The sequence below is a fragment of the Penicillium verhagenii genome (genome assembly GCF_028828195.1).
Source record: "Penicillium verhagenii strain IBT 33310 chromosome Unknown utg000003l_segment0_segment0, whole genome shotgun sequence".
Lineage (NCBI taxonomy): Eukaryota > Fungi > Ascomycota > Eurotiomycetes > Eurotiales > Aspergillaceae > Penicillium > Penicillium verhagenii.
In genome coordinates, this window is record NW_026643167.1 from 3,088,510 (window position 1) to 3,108,044 (window position 19,535).

The window sequence follows — 19,535 nt, forward strand, 5'->3', positions numbered from 1 at the left end:
GTGGACATAGAGATTTGGCAGTTCAAACTTGGCAGGAAGTCGAAGTATTCGAATATTGGAATGTAATGACAGGTGATGACACAAGTCACTTTGACCGCAGCCAAATGTGGATGTGGATGTTCCCCGGTTAATTTCCAGGTTTCCAAGGCAAACATTGAAAGTGGAAACATCAATTGATTGGATTTTCTGCTTGTAAATGTACATGTAGATCGAATTAAATCCACGTAAATTCAAATATAATTATATGATTATAAAACAACAACCTCATTGAACATTCTTCAACTCGGCCATATCATAAACAGCCGCAGGAAGTTCAACTCCCGCCGGAGCTGTCAGAATTCCAAACTCACAAGTATATCCACAATCAGCCCGACTTTGTCCATAGAACCCTACAATCACCTCGCCATCACTCGGCTCCAGTGTGTGAACGGTTTCGTCGTTCTCACTTGCATCTTCACCGTCTTCCCCATTCTCATAGCCAAGGTTCAAGTACCCCCATTTGGCCCCATCACTCAAAGTCATACGAATACCCGACAAACTACCATTCCAGTCGTTGCCCTGATTCCGGACCTGAACTTTCGTGATAATTTCCCCAACAGGAAGCTCATGGCTTTCTGCCGCGTGTCCACCGAAGTTGTGCACTTGGCCGTAACGATTACGGACAGGTCCGCAGTTCTCGTGCCGCCCATCGGCATAGTAAACAACTGCGCCATCCATAGTACAGCCCACGCGCAGGTCGACGGACGTGGCGCGGTACAACTTGCCGTCAACTCCGCGGTGCTGGAGGAGCATGCCCCATTTGATGTATTCGCCTTCCTCGTTTCCTTCGGGGATGGTATGGCATCGCACGGATTGTTTTCGGATAACCAAGTCGCTGCCGGGAATCAGGATGTATGGCCTTTCTTTCAGCAATTTCCATGCGTCGGCAACTATTCGCTCCTTGCCGTTGCTTCCAAGGGCAGTGATCAATAATGGTTGGGCCCGGTCCAGGTTCTTGGCTGCGGTATTGATGTGAAGTGTTGTGCGCAGAGGCGTCGAGTCGGTATGCGCGAGAAGAACCTTGGGCTTCTTGCCATTCTCCATTTTGACTTGGGCGAGGCCAGCCGCACAAGAGATCTTGATCACGTCGCCATCTTTGGCTTCACTTTCTTTCTCAAGGTCAATGTCAATGTGCACGAGGGCTGTCTTGAAAGCGGTTGTCACGGGCACATCTCCCGGGAGGGCGAAGTGGGGAAGAAGCTTGAACCGGAGGACATCGCGTAGATCCCACTTTGCGTCGTTGACCATCTTACTGTTTGTCCTGTGCTCGATGAAATCCATAGCCCACGATTTGCTGTACCCTCTTGCCATGATGCCTGAGGTATGATCGGCACCAAATGCGTGGCCGACTTCATGGAGGAATGCGCCCTGGCCGACAAAGCAGGCACCGCGCATGGTGTCACATTCACCATTATCGTTACCAACAGTATCGCCCGTGAGCGTCATATCAGTCAAACAAGCAGGAACCTCCTCCAGGAAACGGGGCCAAGAGTAAGTCAAGTGACTACCAAAGACTCCTAGTGAAATACCCTCAGACTTATGGCAGCCCAGCGCAGCATGGCCCACAATCATAGATTTTTCCATGGAGTAGTGGGCATCTAAAATCATTCCCGCCACGACGGGACGACGGCTCGACTCGAAGGGGCCACCCGACTTGACCAAAGCTTCCTCAAAGTATGCATGCAGGGCATCCCGGTTCCGACCACGAGAATTCTGCTGCGCAACCTGGGCATCTCTGATCTCCGCGACCGACTTATCCGACCGGATGATATGAACCTTTGCGACGGTACCCAGAGAGCCCTGAGCTCCGGGTGTCGTTTGATGACCGGTCAGGAAAGATGTGTTGGAAAGCCACTCCTCTTCCAGACGGAAAGACCGCCTACCCATTCCCTTTTGGCGGAAGTCCTCGGCCGTAAGAGCCTGCCACATGTAAGCCGACATGCGGAACTTGGCAATCGCGGCATCGAGACCGCTGTGTGCAGTGGAAATGCCACCGTATTTGGCAGGTGGGCAATCGATAAGTAGAGGGGAGTCATTGGCGACGAGGATTGCCAGATGAAGCGGTGGAAGTTGCAGTAGAGGGATGTAGTTCACTGTGATTTCCAGAGAGTCTGAGATTCCTCCGGCATGGTGCAACTTGAAAGTAATCTTATTGCTTCCTGGCGCTAGCATGACCAATGCCTTCCATTTTCCCTTGTTCAGGGGCCAGTGGTGAGTTGGCTGTGTCTGGCTGAGTGCATCGCATGATGAAACGGAGACGAAGTTGGTTTCTTCGGCGTAGTCAAAGGCATGGCATGTACCATCCACCACGACGCAAGTTTGGTGTACGACTTCGCCTTCCTTCAGATTGACGATCTGAAAATGTCTCTTCTCGACGGGAACCGGTTGGACCCTACGTTTTGGTGGGGTCGTGCTAGATTCTTCGAGTGTTCGTTTCGCCATGATCAAAATTGATTGTTTTTCAAGATATTTCAAAGGAGTTGATAATTATTGATTTTAATAGGAAATTTCATAGCTTATATAGCTACAAAGCGATGAAGAGAAGCAGAACATTCTAAGTTAATTTTGATGTGAGATTCTAGGCAACGACAAGCATTTTCAGGCAGGGGTTTTGGTGGCGTCTCTCGGCTGCCGTAAATAGCTTAGTTGAGGTCGCTTCTGCCTATACAAAGCTTTTTCCGCCACTGCTTATTTACCCCTAAACGACCCCTAATTCGCCCCGTAATTTCCAAATTTTCTCAAAATGTGGGGCGACCGTCCAATGCGAATGATTGGAAACGAAGATTGCCATTTTTTTGGTCTTTTTGGCCGACGCGAACAGCCAATAGAGAATGGGAGATCTGACAGGAGCAAGATGTCATTGTTCAAGGGTCTAGAAGCAGATCCACATGGCGCGGTAGGTCAACTTCCAAGAGATCCTAAGCCTAAAATACATTTATGCATGCAAAATCCATGGATGGATGAGGTATGTCCCTATCACCAATCAGGATCTCCTCTTTTACCATGTACCAACGGAAGGTGTCGTGTAACTTCCAGTCACGGAGCTTCCTTGGCATTGCGAAGGAACCTGATTCGCACTAGAGGCGCCCCAGGAACTCGGCACAGTGCCAGCGCGACGATCTTCAGCAGTTAGGAACGCAGCATAGGACCAAGTCAGATCTCCAGCAGAGGTCGGGGTGCCATTGTCTCGGGTGAACTGTTCAGCCAAAGATCCATTGCTAGGCGTGTACTCCTGTACGATGGAGAAAAATCCATCTGCGTATGTCTGTACAGCCCCCGTGAGGGAAGAGTAAGTAGACGAAGAGCTGGAATAATTTCCAGTGGCAGCAGAAGAGACGAGAGCCTGGAAGAAGGGCAGGCTGGTCTGGGTGACAACCAAGGATCCTTGCTTGTTCCACTGGTAGAGAGCATCATATAGTTGCTCAGCTGCGGCCAGAGTGGCTAAATACCAAGGATTGCCGCCCTGGTAAGTGTCCTCCGGGTAGCGTCCAACGGCGACCGCACTTCCGGCAGATTTACCGCTGTTGATGGTATAGATTGATCGGAAAGAGTCAACGACCAATTTATGGTTTGACAAGGCGCGCGCGGAACAAGGCTGGAAAGTCGTGTCGTCGCATGCGGCTTCAGGGTCGAACGCTTGAATAGAACTGATTACCGAGTTCGCATCCAGACCCGAACGTCCGTCGTTTGCCAGGTTCGCGATCACCGAGGTGCCGTTCCAGAAATCTTGCAGGTGGCAGAGAACCTGAGGGGCTTGGGAGTCACATCCGGTGCATGATTGACCCAGAGACTGGGCAAATGCACTGCCTTCCACCAATGCGCGGTGCTGGGCAGCGACCGTGAAGAAGGAAGAGCCTTCGATTTCCTCCCAAAGATCAAATCCGGTTTGATTCCAGTACTGTGCGACGTAATTCAGATCGTTCTGCACGATGGGCCAGATGTTCGACGTGACGACGGACTCTTTCCCAGCCGAGATGAGGTGGTTACCATACGCAATAAGAGCAGTCGCTCGCAGAGCTGGTCCATCGCGCTGGGGGCGACCCCAGTTCCCAGTGAATGCCGTAATGTTGACTTCAAACTTAGGTTCGCCAAGTCCTGCACCATCGGACAGATCACCCGATGGATTGGAGACAGTCTGCAATTGGGCTTGAGCCGAGATGTACTGCTGGATGGTAGATTCCAAAGAGCTGTCTCCTGCGATAAACCTGTCGATGAGGACCTTCAAGGTCAGTGCTGCATCCCGGGTCCAGGTGTAAAAGTCTAGCTATCATTAGCTCTCCGTAGAGTCTTTTGTTTGCTTTCTTTGGGGTAACTCACAATTCGGGTTCACTTTGGAAGGCGATGCCACCACAATCCCCGATGAGGCGCCCGCAACCTTCGACCCGTTGGCACCAATGTTGCTAAGAACACCTTGCTGGGCGATAGACCCTTCAGATTGGATGTAGCTACTCAAGTCAGATTGGCGGCGTACATGGGGCAGTGCTGATGAGATGGCGCCTGGCGCCAACAGTGCAAGCGCCAAGAAATTGTATGTCAACATGATGAGTATCTTAAGGCATACAAAAAAACATTGAATAGGTCGATTTGGTGGGTCCAATACTCCCTTATATGCCTTCAAATATCCAGAATCGGGACTATTATGTCCTTGCAGCCCACGGCGTGCGCCACAGGGGAGAGTGTCGATCCAAAGTTTTGATTGGTCCGTGTCCTGACGATCATTCTAAGTTGTGATGTAACCAGAAAATTGCTTCACCACTTAAATCCCCAGAAAGCGGACAATGGGGAAATTGAGGGGAAATTGAAGGGAGCTTAATTATCCAATGTGAGTTTCTGAAGCACAATTAGCGAATAAGAAGGACGGTTCTTGCCAGGAAATGTCTCAGCGAATACGCTGTTACATTCGGGGAATCCTCAGGATCGGCATGGTCGATCCCGGACCGAGAAGTCCTAGTCCGATAAATGGCCGATGCTTCGGCTTGCATGTGCGTGCAGCAATAACAAGGATGCACATGTGTTTGAACTTGGGCGTTATTTCTGGGAAACATCTCACTGTGGAGAAGATCACTCAGTATGTATTCTTCTTGGTTTTCCATCGACTTTGAAACTTTATTAAATTACATACCCACTCAGTATTTGTTATGGGTAGTGCCACTGAAATTAGGAATGAAATGTTCTTGAGCACGACTCAAATCTGATAGCAAATTGGCTGGTTTAGAGCTAGCGGATATGGAATGCCACTTTCCTTCCTGAGAGATTTCACTTGCTGCATCTTGGGTCAAGTCTCTTTTGGCCAGAATGAACCTTGTTAGAGCTATGAACTTCATTCCAAATTATTCATTTGGCTCATATGTTTCACCCATGACTCTATATCAAAGTTTGAGACTGTGATATCTTCAAACATCACAGTACTATCAAGCTGGCTTGTGTCGATGATAGGCATAGTGCCTGACTCAGGGAGATTGGCAAAATCCCATGAGAAAAGGTCAGATGGGTTTTCAATCTGGGTCTGGGCGGTATTGATGCTGTTCGCTAATGGGTTGGGTTGATGAGCGGTGTTTTGTAGAGCGTATATCTGGGGGTGTGATAGAGATTGCATCTTAAGGTGGCAGTGTTTCAATATCTGCAAGCCCGCCCTGGCCAATGAAATTCTTTCTTGGGCCGACTCGAGACGACGTGTGGCTTTCTCAACTGCATGGTGAATGCGATGCAATATACCAGGATCCGAGGGAGGATGTTCAAGGATGGTGACGGATAGGAAGATCGCTGCATCAACGGTGTAGACAGACAGCGCGTAGATACTATAATATCGTGTAGACATCAGGTCAAAGAGGCGTTCTTGGGCATCCAATGTCGAGATTGCTGCCTCGATTGCAGCACTGAGGCTTGCCACGTGTGTTTTCGCATGTGGCCTGTGAAGGGCCATGAGGAAGGAGTTTGCGGCAGTGGATATTTGCTGGCGTTGTTTTGGAATGTGGGGATGGCTTAAATCCCAGAATGTATCCGGGTTCACCAGTCTGTGCACCGGTGGCAAGTTGCTCAATAAATATAGGACACGATCGTGAAGAGTCTTGACTAAGCTGTAGTCTTCAAGATAGCGCTTGTGGATACCTAGCGACATGGCTTCGTGTATCTGCTGGCAAATGGCGTACTGAAAGAGATGAGGTGTGAAAGAGGACGGAGGCTCGTGTGGAAACAGAGCCGTTGGTACCGTTTTTGCCGGATCTACCGGTATGTCCCGATCCAACGGTGTTGTGATTGTACAGTCGCTGGTATTGATTGCTCGGGGTCGACCTAGGCTGAATGCCATGTGACTGTCTTAATTAGCACCAGATGCACATTTCTGTGAAAAACGCAACATGGCTAGGAGAGCCTAACCTGTCCCAGGAGAATAATTTGATCCATAGCCTTCGCTTATACTCATCATACCAGAGCTGACTGAGTGTTTCTTCCAGGGCATCTGGTGATTTTTGGAAAACTTTCGACTGTTGATGTAGTCCTAAATCTTGGGCCATCCTAATCAAAATTTGTTAGATAATCATATCTGAACCTCGAAAAAAAAGAACCCTACCTTATTGCACTACCTAAGGCGTGCCAAGCTTCTCTTCCCCGACTCGAGTTTTTCAGCCATAGTGCCCTCATCAATTCAGTTTGCACAGTGGATATCGTTGGGCTATCACGACTCACGATGCCTATAATTTGCATACCCACTGTAGACAAATCACTGGAGAGACGGTCGCGTCTGGCAAACCCATCTACCCCTAAATCATGAGCGTGTGGCATATCTGGTGAAGTGAACTGCAAAGCAACGGCAAGAACTTGAAACAGAAGCGCTGGAAAGTGGAGGTTGTCGTGTGACAATTTATCAAATCGTCCATTTGTCATGGGATCGTCATTGAAAGCACACCAAGAAATGTACAGTCTGTCAAAATAGTACTGCTCCAGAAGACCAAAGTACCAGTTGACCTCCCTAAAGTAAAAGTCAATGAGTTCTCGCATGACCGGTCGTGGTGGGAACTTTGCGCAAAGGTCAGAGAATTGTGAGAATGTGGATGCAGACAGAGATGGCGCGCATGTCGAGTTTAAAGCCTGTATCATTATATCATCTCCAATCGTCTAGTTTGGTCCCCGTCAGCTGCGAAATCAAATCAAAAGAAGAGCTCAAGTGCTGCACACTAACTCCATACAGCGCTGACAATGTATTCCCCTCACTAGTACGAGAATATCCGATTTGGTCTTGAAATGGTCGGTCCAACGGTGGCGTTTGGCCTAGACCGTCATCTGTTGTTAATGGTGGGCTTTGCAACGATCGCGGCTCAACTTCGGGTGTCGACCCTTCATCAGAGCTACTACATCTCGTACAACAATGTTAGTACTATTCGGGCGATATGTAACCTTGAAAGAGAAACGCGTGAAACATTTGAATGCTTCCAAGGTTAGTGAGAACTCCTTACATTCCCGAATGATCATAAATGCATCTTCCTGGAACCTTTCTAGCAACACACATATTGCATGGCTTATCGCGATCGCACTGTTAATGAGTTAGCAATCTGAATTATCAATCGATATTTTCTCGAGTATCCAATTCAAGTATTGCGGCGGGGGGCACCTTTTGCTTCCTGCGGCGACATTCTGTGCACGCCGTCACAGGGCGTTTCCGACCGATGATAGATCGAGACTGCATATCTATAAGCAGATATAATACACAGCTCTTTTCCACGGAAAGAACAGAGAGTTTTAAGAGATAATGGATGCCAATGGATTTTTGGAAGTTGGCGAAGTCAACTTTGATTAGTCATTCGCTAAGCTTCCTGCGAAACCAACGGAAAACGAAGGCCGCTGCAGCTCTACATTATCATGTAATGGAGGTTTACCGAAACATTTGAATAATACGTTTTATTTGCCCTGATATAATATACTAATATGTAAATATCGCTTGCAAATACGGCCATCGACATGACTGATAGCAACATTTTCCAAGTTTGGAAGCTATGAAGACATGCAAAGCTCCAGATGTCATGAGCGAGACGGACAATCATTCATCTTGTCTGAAATGCGGATTTGACAATGAAGAGCATACAGCAAATAAATGCTGAAAAAAACATAAACTCCCAGTGAGACCAAATCTCCACCGATTGATTTTCCACCGGTACAGAAAATTCCATCCCGTAGATAATATCCGAACAGCATCGCTCTGCCACTTGATCGAGGTACGAAGGTTCAAATTGGTCACTTTTCCTCCAAGGTATCTCTTTACCCGCATCAGAGCAAAGAGTGAGAATGACATTTTCAAATTCAGAGGCATAGCCATCGAATATCGTATTGTAATCATGTTCCTTCAAATTGATCAGATCGAGGGGGCAGCTCGATAGTGAAGAGTCTGAAGACATGGCTGAACACAGCAAATGGTTGGTACGGATCGTTCTTTGCAGCAATAAAATGTATCTGCCTGGGAAATTGTATATTCTGGGGCTTTTTAACAGATACCGCCCTCAAGTGTAGCAGGTCCTGCAAATGGTTCGGCGAGGTAGAGGAGACTTAAAAGCCCGGTGGGGCAAACGGTAGGTGATACTGGACGTTCTTGTCTATTTCCCACAATGGTTGAGTCAATATTGAGATAAGGTAGACTAGCATTATTGAATATGTTGTGACTTGATGATTATTTAAGTGGCAAGTGTTTGAAGACTATGGCAGCCAAGAACGGGCCAAGAACTGGCCAAGGAATTGCGTCGGCCGATGAGAATTGTACAAGGCATACCTACTCAGTATACAGGAATTTAAACCAAGACTGGGGCTTAGTCGTGGGGTCATCTCGACTGCATCGGCCGAAATTCGATTATTCATGTCTGGGCAGAATAATGATGCCCGAAGAATAGGCAGCAATCTATCTGCTGGGCCATTTTACTTGAGAATTGAGGGTCATCATTCAGGAGCTAATCCCTTTGAAGGTCAGGTTATCACTGGGCAAGAGATTCTCTACTAGTTTTCTAGTTATTGGTGAGAGAAATTTAGAAGATTCAAGGTCAGTGTGGACTTCGGATATCATCTGAAAGATGAGGAGCGTTCTGATTTTCATTCTATAGAAAAACAGTCTTTATTTACTACTAGACACACCAATCCACTTGGAGCCCACATCTAAAACAACAAGATCCGCATGCCTCATCGAGGTATCGATAAAATTGAGCAGTACTGCAAGTAGCTCAGTGCCAATAAATGAGCTCTTTGCCCCGAACAACTCTCCAGCCCTCATTGATTGCTTCAACAACCTCTTCGGGGAGTGGACCATCCTTGAGAGCCTCCAGATTCTGCTCCAGGTGCTTTAGGTTGCTAGCGCCAATGATGATACCATCGCCAATCTCGCCCTTCAACACAGAATGGTGAGAAAGCCAGCGAAGGGCACACTCTGTCTCGCTAAGGCCATGCTTGGCTACAATGGGTCGAAGAATCTCCAAAGCATCAAAGAACCCCTTATTAAAGTAACGACCTTGACTCAGTTGACCCTGCATACGCTTGGGATCAAAGCGGGAACCCTCTTCGAACTCGGTCATATCGCGCGTATAACGGCTCGTCAGAAGTCCACCAGCAAGTGGGTTGAAGCAATAGAAAGAGATACCATAGTGGCGCAGGCATGGGAACAGCTCGTTCTCCACCACACGGTGTAGCGCATTGTACAACCCCTGGTAGATTGAGGGTTTGACCCATCCGTTTTGTGTGCAGAGCTCACAGATCCGTGCCACTTCCCATGACTGGTAGTTGCTGATTCCGTATCGCTCAAATAGACCCTCTTTGTGGAGCTTGTTCACTTCGCGGAGGGTGTCTTCAAAGGGGACTGTTCGATCGGGGCCGTGGAGATACCAAGTCGTGAGCTTGTTGGTGTTCAGCGCCTTCAGGCTGCGGAGTAGACCCTTTCGAAGATCTTCAGGGGAGTGGTGGTAGTGCTCAGCAGACAACGCAGGCCGGATAGCGGTTGGGTAGAGCTTTGTATCAAGTTTGATCCCGCGGCTTGGGCAGTCCAGAGCCCCGAGGTACTCCTCCGATGAACCTTCGCCGTAAACACGAGCTGTGTCGATGGTGTCGTGCCCGTACTTTTGGAATGTGTCGAGCATAGTCTTTGTCTCTTCTAGGGTATGAACGCGAGTCATTTCCACACCTGTAACCCGCATTTAGTATGCATGTCAAAAGAAGTCTGAGTTGTTGTCATATAGCGCACCTGGTTTTCCGATGGTCATGGCTCCCAGGATCACCTTAACACCGACATCACTATTCTTGGTGATTTCAGCCATGATTGTGGTGGGTTTCGTTTTGATTGTGGAAATTGACAGGTAATAGGACAGGGATGTCTATTGTGGCAATAGGAGAAGAGAAATAGCGCGGGAGAGGATTGTTAATGTATGGGGGAGGTTCTTTGTAACTCCTCTCCGAATCGGAGTTTACATGGCTTTAAATCTAAGCTCCGCAGAATTTCGGCCGATCGGACTCTGAAGATCATTGAATCCTCAAACCTTTGAATGACATTCGAATCTTTGCTCTGCGGAGAATCAAGATCAGCGAGTATGAGTAGCCAATAGGCGTCGTTCGGCCGAAGATCCACAGTGTTGTGGGTCCCGAAGCCTAAAATCATCGGGATTTCGGATGATCGGATTGAATATTCGCTACATAATGCGTATAATTGGAAAATAAAGATATGCTAGAGTAGATCCCCTCTTGTACATAAATACGATATCATTTCACGTTTTCAAAAGCAGAGATATCAAAGTTTTATTTTTCAAAGACAAATTCAGTTATATCAGCATAAACATGAAGGTTCTTGTGACTGGTAAGAACTTCCAATTACGCTTTCTTCACACAAAGTTGGCTAATCGATTAACAAGGTGGTTCCGGCTTCATTGCCGCTCATTGCTTGGAGGTAACTTACCCAAATTTCCCGAATATGGAAGCGATTTCTGGGGGAAAGACTAACATAATCGCAGGCTCTACTGGCCAAAAACCATACCGTGACGACAACAGTGCGGAGTGCAGAGAAGGGAGAAAAAATCCTCGCAGCTTGCTCCAAGTTTCCCAAAGCCCAGCTTTCCTATGTGATCGTTCCCGAAATCGCGCAGGAGGGTGCATTCGACCAAGTCGTCATTTCCGAACCTCCATTCGATGCCGTCATCCACACGGCAAGCCCTTTCCACTTCGGCTTCCAGGACCCGAAGGAGCTGCTCGACCCTGCCATTCAAGGAACGCGGGGCATCTTGGATGCAATTCACCGCAACGCGCCGACCGTGAAACGGGTGGTCATCACCTCTTCCTTTGCTGCCATCGTTCAGACCGACGGGCACCCCGCCGTGTACGATGAGAGCCAGTGGAACCTGGTGACCTATGAGGAAGGAGTCGCGGATCGCGCTAAGACCTACCGCGCGAGCAAAACTCTCGCTGAGCGAGCTGCGTGGTCCTTTATGGAGGAGAAGAAGCCCGGGTTCTCTCTCTCCACCATCTGTCCGCCATGGGTGTTTGGGCCGATGATCCACTATCCTGACTCGCCGGCGTCGATCAACACATCCAATGGTTACTTCATGTCCTTGACGCTTGGAGGATGGAAGGAGAAATTACCTCCGACCGGTACTTGGCTCTGGGTTGATGTGCGCGACGTGGCTCTCGCACATGTTAAGGCTATGGAGGTTCCTGAGGCTGGTGGCAAACGCTTCCTCACGACTGCGGGCCACTTTGACATGAAGGATGTTGCGGAAATTGTCAGGGACAACTTCCCCGCGTACGCCGATAAACTCCCAGCCGAGTTGAAGTCAGACAGACCGGATATCCTTTATGGGTATGACAACAGTCTATCCAAGACAGTGCTTCAGCTGGATTATTTGCCACTCAAGACGACAATCACAGACGTGTTCAATGTCTTGGCAGCAAATAGTGCTTGATCCAGGCAAACCAAGATTGTCTGGATGTCATATACAAACATAAGCGAATTGAAGAATATATACAAGATTAAATAAACACTTTACACCCACACTTTCAATGGAATGCTGGTGGTTTCTTTCCCTTGAGCACTTGAGTTTATCATCTCCTTGAGTCTTGACCACTTCTTGACCACGAAGCAGATCATTCGCCTGGTCGCAAACGCGCTCCACATGCCGCAACTCCGCTTTGCAAGTCCCTGGAACAGTAGATTTGGAAACTAAAAAGACAAAAAAAAAATCTCTCCCTCGGGGAATCGAACCCCGGTCTCCCGCGCTTATCGGTGTTAATGACAAGCGGAAATCATGACCACTAGACCAAGGAAGATGTGATAGCTGAGTTTCCGCTCGGCCACTTGGATGGTTGATGATTGTTTTTCTATCTTTGGTTATATAACTTGTTGCAAAACTGATAATACATGCATCATCAAGGAAAACCGCTTAGGGTGATGCCAGGCTTGATTTTAATACACAAAAGAAAAGTGTGGTTTCATTCATACAAGAATGTTATCAAGCTTGCGAAAGAAAAACGGTTTCTACCTATTATCAATCATGTGTCAACACATGTCAACTCACTGGAAGAAAACTTTGAACAACATGGAAGCTACTATGTACTATATAATATATATTCAAAATGTGTGCATTTCCATCCACGGACATCCAGATGTCTGAACCCACCTCCCCCTGGAGGCACATACACATTGATTGATGTCATAGTTGGAATAATCGGCGCTTCAAATTGATCAATTGATGTTTGTTTGGACAAGCTTAAAGTTTGTTTACATTCTTCCCCATCAATATACCTACGGTACTGGGTACCGACAACTTGGAACCTGAGGTTACATGCATTGGCCCCTGAACATTTACTGGCTGCGCATGGCGAATTTGCGACCCGCGCTTCCAGATGTCTGGATCAAATGTGCAGGGGAGCGCTGTTGCCACCTGTCAGGTCGATCGTGGGCGCAGGATGGATAGCTGCTGGGGAGAAACGGGCGCTCTTCGACCAAGAGGCAGCTTGCTGTGGTACTCCGGGTGGGGAGAAAGAACTGCATGTGCTCCTCCAGACCGTTGCGCGAATTCAATGTTTGACCCGGTCTACGTGCTAGTACTACCAGTTGACCTGATGTCCAGACCTCCATTTATGATGCTCTACCCAGGAAGTAACATTCAAATGCACATTTGAATTCATAAATTCAAAATCAGAATATTGTTTATTAAATTTGTGGAAATTATAAATAGCTATACATATCAAACATTGAACATGGGTCAAATCAGAATAAAGAGGTGATAGGAAGGTTTTCCAAAAATACAAGGGATGATCCCGGACAGGAAAACAAGCAATCTTGGAAGAACCCCCTAGTCGAAGAATGTCGATTAGGAGCACTTGGCGGTCTTTGTCGCGGTCACAGTGCTGGTCGAGGTGGTGCTCACAACCTTGGTGGAAGTAGAAGTAGCACGCTCTGTGATAGTGACCGAGGGAGTGTTTGTCACAGTGGATGTCTTGATCACAGTGCTTGTAGACGCAGGGAGAGTGGTGGTGCTCTTGACAGTGGTCGTCTTTGTCACAGTTGTGGTGGAGGCAGGGATAGACAGGGTGCTCTTGACGGTGGTTGTCTTGAGACTGGTAGTTGTAACAGTTGCTCCAGGAGCAGTCACTGTTGACGCCTTCTCCACTACGGATGTGATGGTGCTAGTGACTGTGGAGGCCTTCAAGGTGGTGGTCTTACCGACCGAGGTTGTCTCCATAGTAGTGATTATGGAGGTAACAGCCGGAATGGTAGTGCTCTTCACCTTGGTAGCAATGGAAGTAACAGTCTCTGTAACAGTAGAGGCATCAAGTGATGTGGTCTTCGTGGCGACTGAAGTAACGTAGTCTGTTGCCGCGGCCAGTGTTGTGGTCAATGTCTTGGTCACGACATCGACATCCGTGGTGTAAGCAGTCACAATAACATCGCGAGGCAGGATATCACGCTTCATCTTCTTTGTGGCAGCATCGCAGCTGACTGTTGTGGTCACTGTCTTGGTGGTAGTCTTAGTCGACGTCGAAGTGACAGTGGAAGTTGTTGCCTTGGTGCTGATGGTCGTTGTGCCTCCACTGCCGACAGTCAAATAGGTAGTCGATGTTGTCGTTCCAGCCTTGGAGCTTGTTGTCTTCACACTGGTAATTGTTGCAGTATCAGTGATGGTCGAAGTGGATGCCTTAGCAGTGATAGTTGATGTCGCGGTCACGGTGCTCTTTACAGTTGTCGTGGTGGCCTTCGCAGTGACAGTAACAGTATCCGTAGTTGTAGACTTGGCAGTGGTAGTGACTGTCTTTGCGTCGGGTGTAACTGTCGACTCAACATCGACTGTCATAATTGAGGTCTTGGTTGATGTTGTCGTCGGCTCGGTCACAACCTCCGTAGTGGTGATAGTTGACTTGGCAGTTGTGGTCTTGGAAACAACAGCAGGAGTAATTGTCTCAGTAACGGTGGACTTGACAGTCGATGTCTTGTCAGTCGGTGTGACCGTAGCCACAATATCCGAAGTAGCCGTAGTCAAAACATCAACAATGGTAGTGAGAGTCTCTGTAGAAACAGAGCTGGAGACCAAAGAAGAAGAGGTGGATGTAGCAACAGCGGATGTTGTGGTGGATGTGGTAGCGGTATCCGGAACAAATGGTGTGCCATCAACGTGAGTAAAATCAATCCAGGAGGTTGTGGCAAAGAAGTTGTCCAGCTCGAATTGAGCGACACCGGTATCATTGAGCTGTGTGGCGAATGAAGCACGACCCGAGGTGCTTGAACCAGGGCCGATATTTCCATATTCAGCAAAAGTGACATCGGCCGTCTGTGGGCTGGACGACGACCATTCTTGCCAACCAGCAGACTCCACACACGAGTCAAGATAAGAGTCAATGTAAGCGACGCGAGCGTAGGTGTTCCAGGGTCTTCCGAGCGAGATCTTTGACATTGTTCCCGCACCAGTCGAAGGAATAATGGTACATTGATCAAAGACGAAACCTCCGGCGGTAGTGTCAGTTGCACGCTTGTCTGCAGTCAGGTTGATATCATCCTCATTGGGCGAGATTGTTGTGTTGAGGAAGTATGCGGCTCCGCTTCCCCAGATCATGTCGATATTTCCCTCAACATATCCGTTTGACATCCACAGATATCCATTAATCAACAGAGCATCCTGGTTACCGGTAACTTGGCAGCCTATTCCTCTGAGTTAGTCCTGCCCAGCACGAGAAACAGATAGATTGTATATCTCACCATAAAGGCTAGCATATTTGCTTGACTTGACGGCAAAGCCCAAGGTTGCAATGTCTTTCTCTGTACCATTATTGTTGACAAAGTTGATGTTGATAGCCTAATGATATTATTAGCACACTTTCTGTCATAGAAGGGGGTGTTCAGGCATCACAAACCTCGAAGTAGTTGCCAGTGGCATAAACAGTTGCACTGTCCGAGTTAGACTCATCTTCTTGGGTATCCACACCTCTGTTGTATTGGATGGTGACCTGGTTGCTGGAATAATCATATGTAGATTCAGAGTAGCCAACCAAAATGATGGTTCCAGACTTGCTGATAGTAAGCTGTTCCTCGTATGTTCCAGGGTAAATGAAAATGGTAGGAGTAACCTTCGATGAAGTGGGAACAGCATCAAGGGCGCTTTGAATGGTATCATATGTGGTCGTGTTACCAATGCTGGTCTTTGAGACAATGTAAGCTCCACTTGGTGGGGTTGTTCCATCGTATGCCGCAGTGGCCGTTGCAGTAGCAGAAGATGTAGCAGTGGCCGTGGCAGTAGCAGTTGTAGATGATCCCGCAACTGAGCTGGGGGTGTCAATTGAGTCCCACCAGGTGGTATCAATCCAATCGGTAGAATCCATCACACTTTCCAGAGAGTAATTGTCCTCGGTGAGAAGGGTGGCATAGCCGAAGGCTTCACGAGCAGCCTCGTTATTTTCCCAGTTACCAGGACCCGAGTTGTTGAATTCAGCAAATGTGATATAGTCAGTACGGGGGTCCGTAGTCGACCAAACCTTCCACCCGGAGGGATTGATCACATCAGTCATGTAGGAGTTCTTGATCACGACAAGGGCATACTCGGAGTAAGGGCGGCCAAGATACACAGTCTCGGTGAGATCAACGGTAGCATCGGAAGCAGCAGTGAAAAGAGTCTGGTCGAAAATATAACCCCCAATTGCACTGGATGAAGCTCTGCTCTGCGCTGTCATAGCCGACTTGGCTCTCTTGGCTCCGATTGTGCAGCCCTTGAAGTAGGCCTTGGAATAACCCCAAATGAAGTCAATGGCACCTTCAATGTACGAAGACTCGTAGTACTGATATCCAGTGGTACTTCCAGTGAGGAGGGTGTCTTGCCAGCCTTGGAAGTAGACAGCTTTCAAATGTGTCAGTATAACTAAAGCCTTGGAGAAGAGAAGTTTTAAAAAACTTACCATAGAATGCGATATGATTGCCGTAAATTGAGGCAGCCAGGGTCACGTAGGATGATTCAGAGCCGTCAAGGTTATCAGAGTTGATAATGTTCACATTGTAGAATGCGATCTTGGTCGATGCCGTAGAGACAGTCGCAGTTTCGGCATCAGAGTGACCGGTTGGCAGCGGGGAAACAGAAAGACCACGAGAGAATGTGATGGTAACCTCATTGTCCGCATAGCTCTGACCAGGGTTTCCAGTGGTGTAGCCAATGATCATAACAGGTCCATCTCGATCAATAGAGGGAACCTGCTCGTCGTAGGTTCCCGCGTACATGAAAATCACCTGGGTGGTGGTATCATCAGGCAAAGATGCGAGAGCATCAGTCAAGTTGCTATAGGAGCCGTCGACAGACCCGGAGACACTGACCAGAACGGCACCAGTGGGAGGAGTAGTACCACTTGTGGGGTGAGTCCAGGTAGCGACGGCTGTAGAGGTGGAAGACGATGTGGTGGTAGATGCCGTGGCAGTGGTCGTAGTGCTGGTTGTTGTTGTGCTAGCGCCTGAGGTCAGATCATAAGAAGGAGTGTAGTCAAAAGCATCCATGTCAAGCCAGGAGGTATCTCCAATCCAGCTAGCCAATGTGTAAGCCTCAGCCTCGGTCTCCGTCAAGTTGGTGGCAAAGGATGCACGGCTGCTGGACCAGCTGCTTGGACCGGTGTTGTTGAACTCTCCAAATGTGACATAGTCAGTTTGAGGAGCACTCGTTGACCAAATGTGCCAACCAGCTGGGTTGATGTGCTTGTCCAAGTATGAGTTCATGTAAACAACGCGACTGTATTCGGAATAAGGTCTGCCGAGCCAGGTGTCTTCGTAGGTGCTACCGTAGGTTGAAGTATAAGTAACCACGCAGCTGTCAAACACGTAACCACCGGTCGCAGTGGCCGAAGAACGGCTCATGGCGGCAACACATGCACCCGCAGTGTTAGTCGCGATCACCGACTGGTAAAAGTACGCGGTTGAAAATCCCCAGATATAATCGATAGAGCCTTCAATATAACAGTTTGAGAACACCTGGGTGCCCTTGTTTGCAAGAAGAGTATCCTGGTATCCAATGAAAGAGCATCCATATGCTTGGACGGTTCCGTAGAAGTCCGCAGCGAGGGCAGCGGTGTTGGAGGTCTGAGGGTAGGTGTTCTGGAAATTGATGTTGTATATAGCCAATCCCTTGCCATCGGAGTTCTTCGCGTTGACAACGGGAGTAGACTCATCTTCGCCAGCGCTAGTCAATTCACCATTCGAGTAGGAGATAGTGACAGTGTTCTGAGTATAATCATTCTCAAATGTTGTCTCACCGCGGAGAATGGTCTTTCCAGTGCGAGTAATGGAAATCTGTTCATTGTATGTGCCGGCCTTGACGTAGATAGTGTACTCCTTCCCGTCGCTGGGAAGGGCCGCAATAGCAGCAGTGACATTCTTATAAGGACCCGAGGTAGCATCCACAACATATGTCGATGTAGCGGTAGCGGAAGAAGTCGTAGTGGTGGCGGAAGATGTGGCAGTCGTAGAAGCCGAGACCGTGGTGGCAACAGAAGCTGCGGCAGAGGAAGAAACCGAAGTTGTGACAGAGGTAGAGGTAGAAGCAACTGAAGTAGTTGTGATCACATCTGCACTCTCGATCGCGGCCAAGACAGAAGAGTCAACCCAGGTGGTGTCCGAGGAAGCATAGGTCGGGTAGGCTGCAGCAAAAATAGCAGCAAGGCTGTATTCCGACAACTCAGATGAATCCAAGAGAGAAAAGTACTTCGATCGGGTGGCTTCATTGCTTGAGTAAGCCCCTGCGCCAGTGTTGGAATACTCCGCAAAGAAGTTTTCGCCGTCTTCTGTTGTGGTGTCAATATGAGCGCCAGAGGCAGCAAGCAAACTACCCAGTGCCGAGTCTCGGTACACAACAACAGTTCCAGCACCATTGGCAGCAGCCAGGAAAACGTTGGAGATGGAAGCTCCCGATTTCTCAGTCACTGTAACATGATCGAAGACAATGGTGGAGTTGTAAAGAATCGACGAAGTGGAGGTAGTGCCCTTCATAAAAGTCAAGAGGGCGGAACTATCAACTGGCACGATCTCAGTGTTGTACACATAGAGACTAGCAGTACCGTAGAGGATCTTGTCGAGAGCCTCGATGTAGGAGTTGGCAATAACACCGAGACCAACACTAGCAGTGATTCCCAAGCTTCCGGTTGAAACAATCTCGCAATCATAGAAAGCATATTTGTTTCCTTTCAAAACCATCGCCCCATATGCCGAGCCGGTGTTCAGGAAGTTGACGTTCTTGAAAGTCACCTGCTTTACGTTATTGTTCACAGTGAGAACGGTGCCGGCGTTGGTGATGGTAACCTCGTTTTGAGAGTAGTCGGATTCATCGCTACTTTGGCCGATGACGGTAACAGTAGGGGTTGCCGAGATAGTGACTGCCTGGGTATAGGTTCCCGCAGATACAGTGACGGTAGGAACGCCATTGCTCTGAGCGTACAAGATTGCATCACCAATGGCCGTAAACTGAGCACTACCATCTGTTGCGACGGTGACGGCGGTTGTGGAAGCTGCAATAATGTTAGATTATTATCCACGTAGAGGGCATGATGACGAATCTTGAGTCTTGGAACTCACTGGAAGCAGCCGAAGTGGAAGTAGAACTAGACGTGGAGGTGGAAGTAGCCGTGGAAGTAGACGAGGTAGAAGTGGAAGTGGAAGTGGAAGTGGTCGAGGTTGTTGCAATAGTCGATACGGGTGTCGCGGCAGCAGCAGCTAGACCGGCGAGGCCCAAGATGGAAAGAAGACGCATCCTGACAAGCCTCTGAAGGCGAACAGAACCCCAGAAAGGCGTCAGTCCTAGACAAACTATCTTACGACGATAGTGTCAACAGCCACCTGCACTGCAAAGACTTCCAGGGGGAATTACTTAAAGAAAATTACCGTCGCATCAATGACACTAGGACGTGTACTATATGTACAAGCCCATGTGCTCCACTAAAGAAGTAATCGAAAAAAAAAAAAATCAATCGGAATAATATAATGTGGTGGCGCATCCAGAATTTCTGCTACTTCCACCAGTGACTATAAA

General features: G+C 48.3%; 6 protein-coding genes across 6 annotated transcripts; 1 reads left to right on the forward strand and 5 right to left on the reverse strand.

Moving 5' to 3' along the window:
• Window positions 1-264: 264 nt before the first annotated feature.
• N7466_002532 (uncharacterized protein) lies at window positions 265-2,481 on the reverse strand (the record flags this gene model as incomplete). Its single annotated transcript, XM_057161930.1, has 1 exon — window positions 265-2,481. One exon carries the CDS (start codon window positions 2,479-2,481, stop codon window positions 265-267), a length of 2,217 nt encoding a protein of 738 aa, XP_057025215.1.
• Window positions 2,482-3,037: 556 nt separating this feature from the next.
• Window positions 3,038-4,579, reverse strand: N7466_002533 (glycoside hydrolase family 15 protein; the record flags this gene model as incomplete). The annotated part of the gene is made up of 2 exons (XM_057161931.1): window positions 3,038-4,299; window positions 4,357-4,579. 2 exons carry the CDS (start codon window positions 4,577-4,579, stop codon window positions 3,038-3,040), a joined length of 1,485 nt encoding a protein of 494 aa, XP_057025216.1.
• Window positions 4,580-5,359: 780 nt separating this feature from the next.
• N7466_002534 (fungal specific transcription factor domain-containing protein) lies at window positions 5,360-6,346 on the reverse strand (the record flags this gene model as incomplete). The annotated part of the gene is made up of 1 exon (XM_057161932.1): window positions 5,360-6,346. One exon carries the CDS (start codon window positions 6,344-6,346, stop codon window positions 5,360-5,362), a length of 987 nt encoding a protein of 328 aa, XP_057025217.1.
• A 2,890-nt stretch (window positions 6,347-9,236) lies between these two features.
• Window positions 9,237-10,319, reverse strand: N7466_002535 (aldo/keto reductase family protein; the record flags this gene model as incomplete). The annotated part of the gene is made up of 2 exons (XM_057161933.1): window positions 9,237-10,186; window positions 10,247-10,319. The coding sequence occupies 2 exons, from the start codon at window positions 10,317-10,319 to the stop codon at window positions 9,237-9,239; spliced, it is 1,023 nt and encodes a 340-aa protein (XP_057025218.1).
• A 514-nt stretch (window positions 10,320-10,833) lies between these two features.
• On the forward strand, window positions 10,834-11,951 carry N7466_002536 (SDR family oxidoreductase; the record flags this gene model as incomplete). The annotated part of the gene is made up of 3 exons (XM_057161934.1): window positions 10,834-10,852; window positions 10,908-10,942; window positions 11,007-11,951. 3 exons carry the CDS (start codon window positions 10,834-10,836, stop codon window positions 11,949-11,951), a joined length of 999 nt encoding a protein of 332 aa, XP_057025219.1.
• Window positions 11,952-13,361: 1,410 nt separating this feature from the next.
• N7466_002537 (putative pectin methylesterase) lies at window positions 13,362-19,256 on the reverse strand (the record flags this gene model as incomplete). The annotated part of the gene is made up of 5 exons (XM_057161935.1): window positions 13,362-15,184; window positions 15,242-15,338; window positions 15,397-16,373; window positions 16,432-19,014; window positions 19,082-19,256. 5 exons carry the CDS (start codon window positions 19,254-19,256, stop codon window positions 13,362-13,364), a joined length of 5,655 nt encoding a protein of 1,884 aa, XP_057025220.1.
• Between the last annotated feature and the right edge of the window lie 279 nt (window positions 19,257-19,535).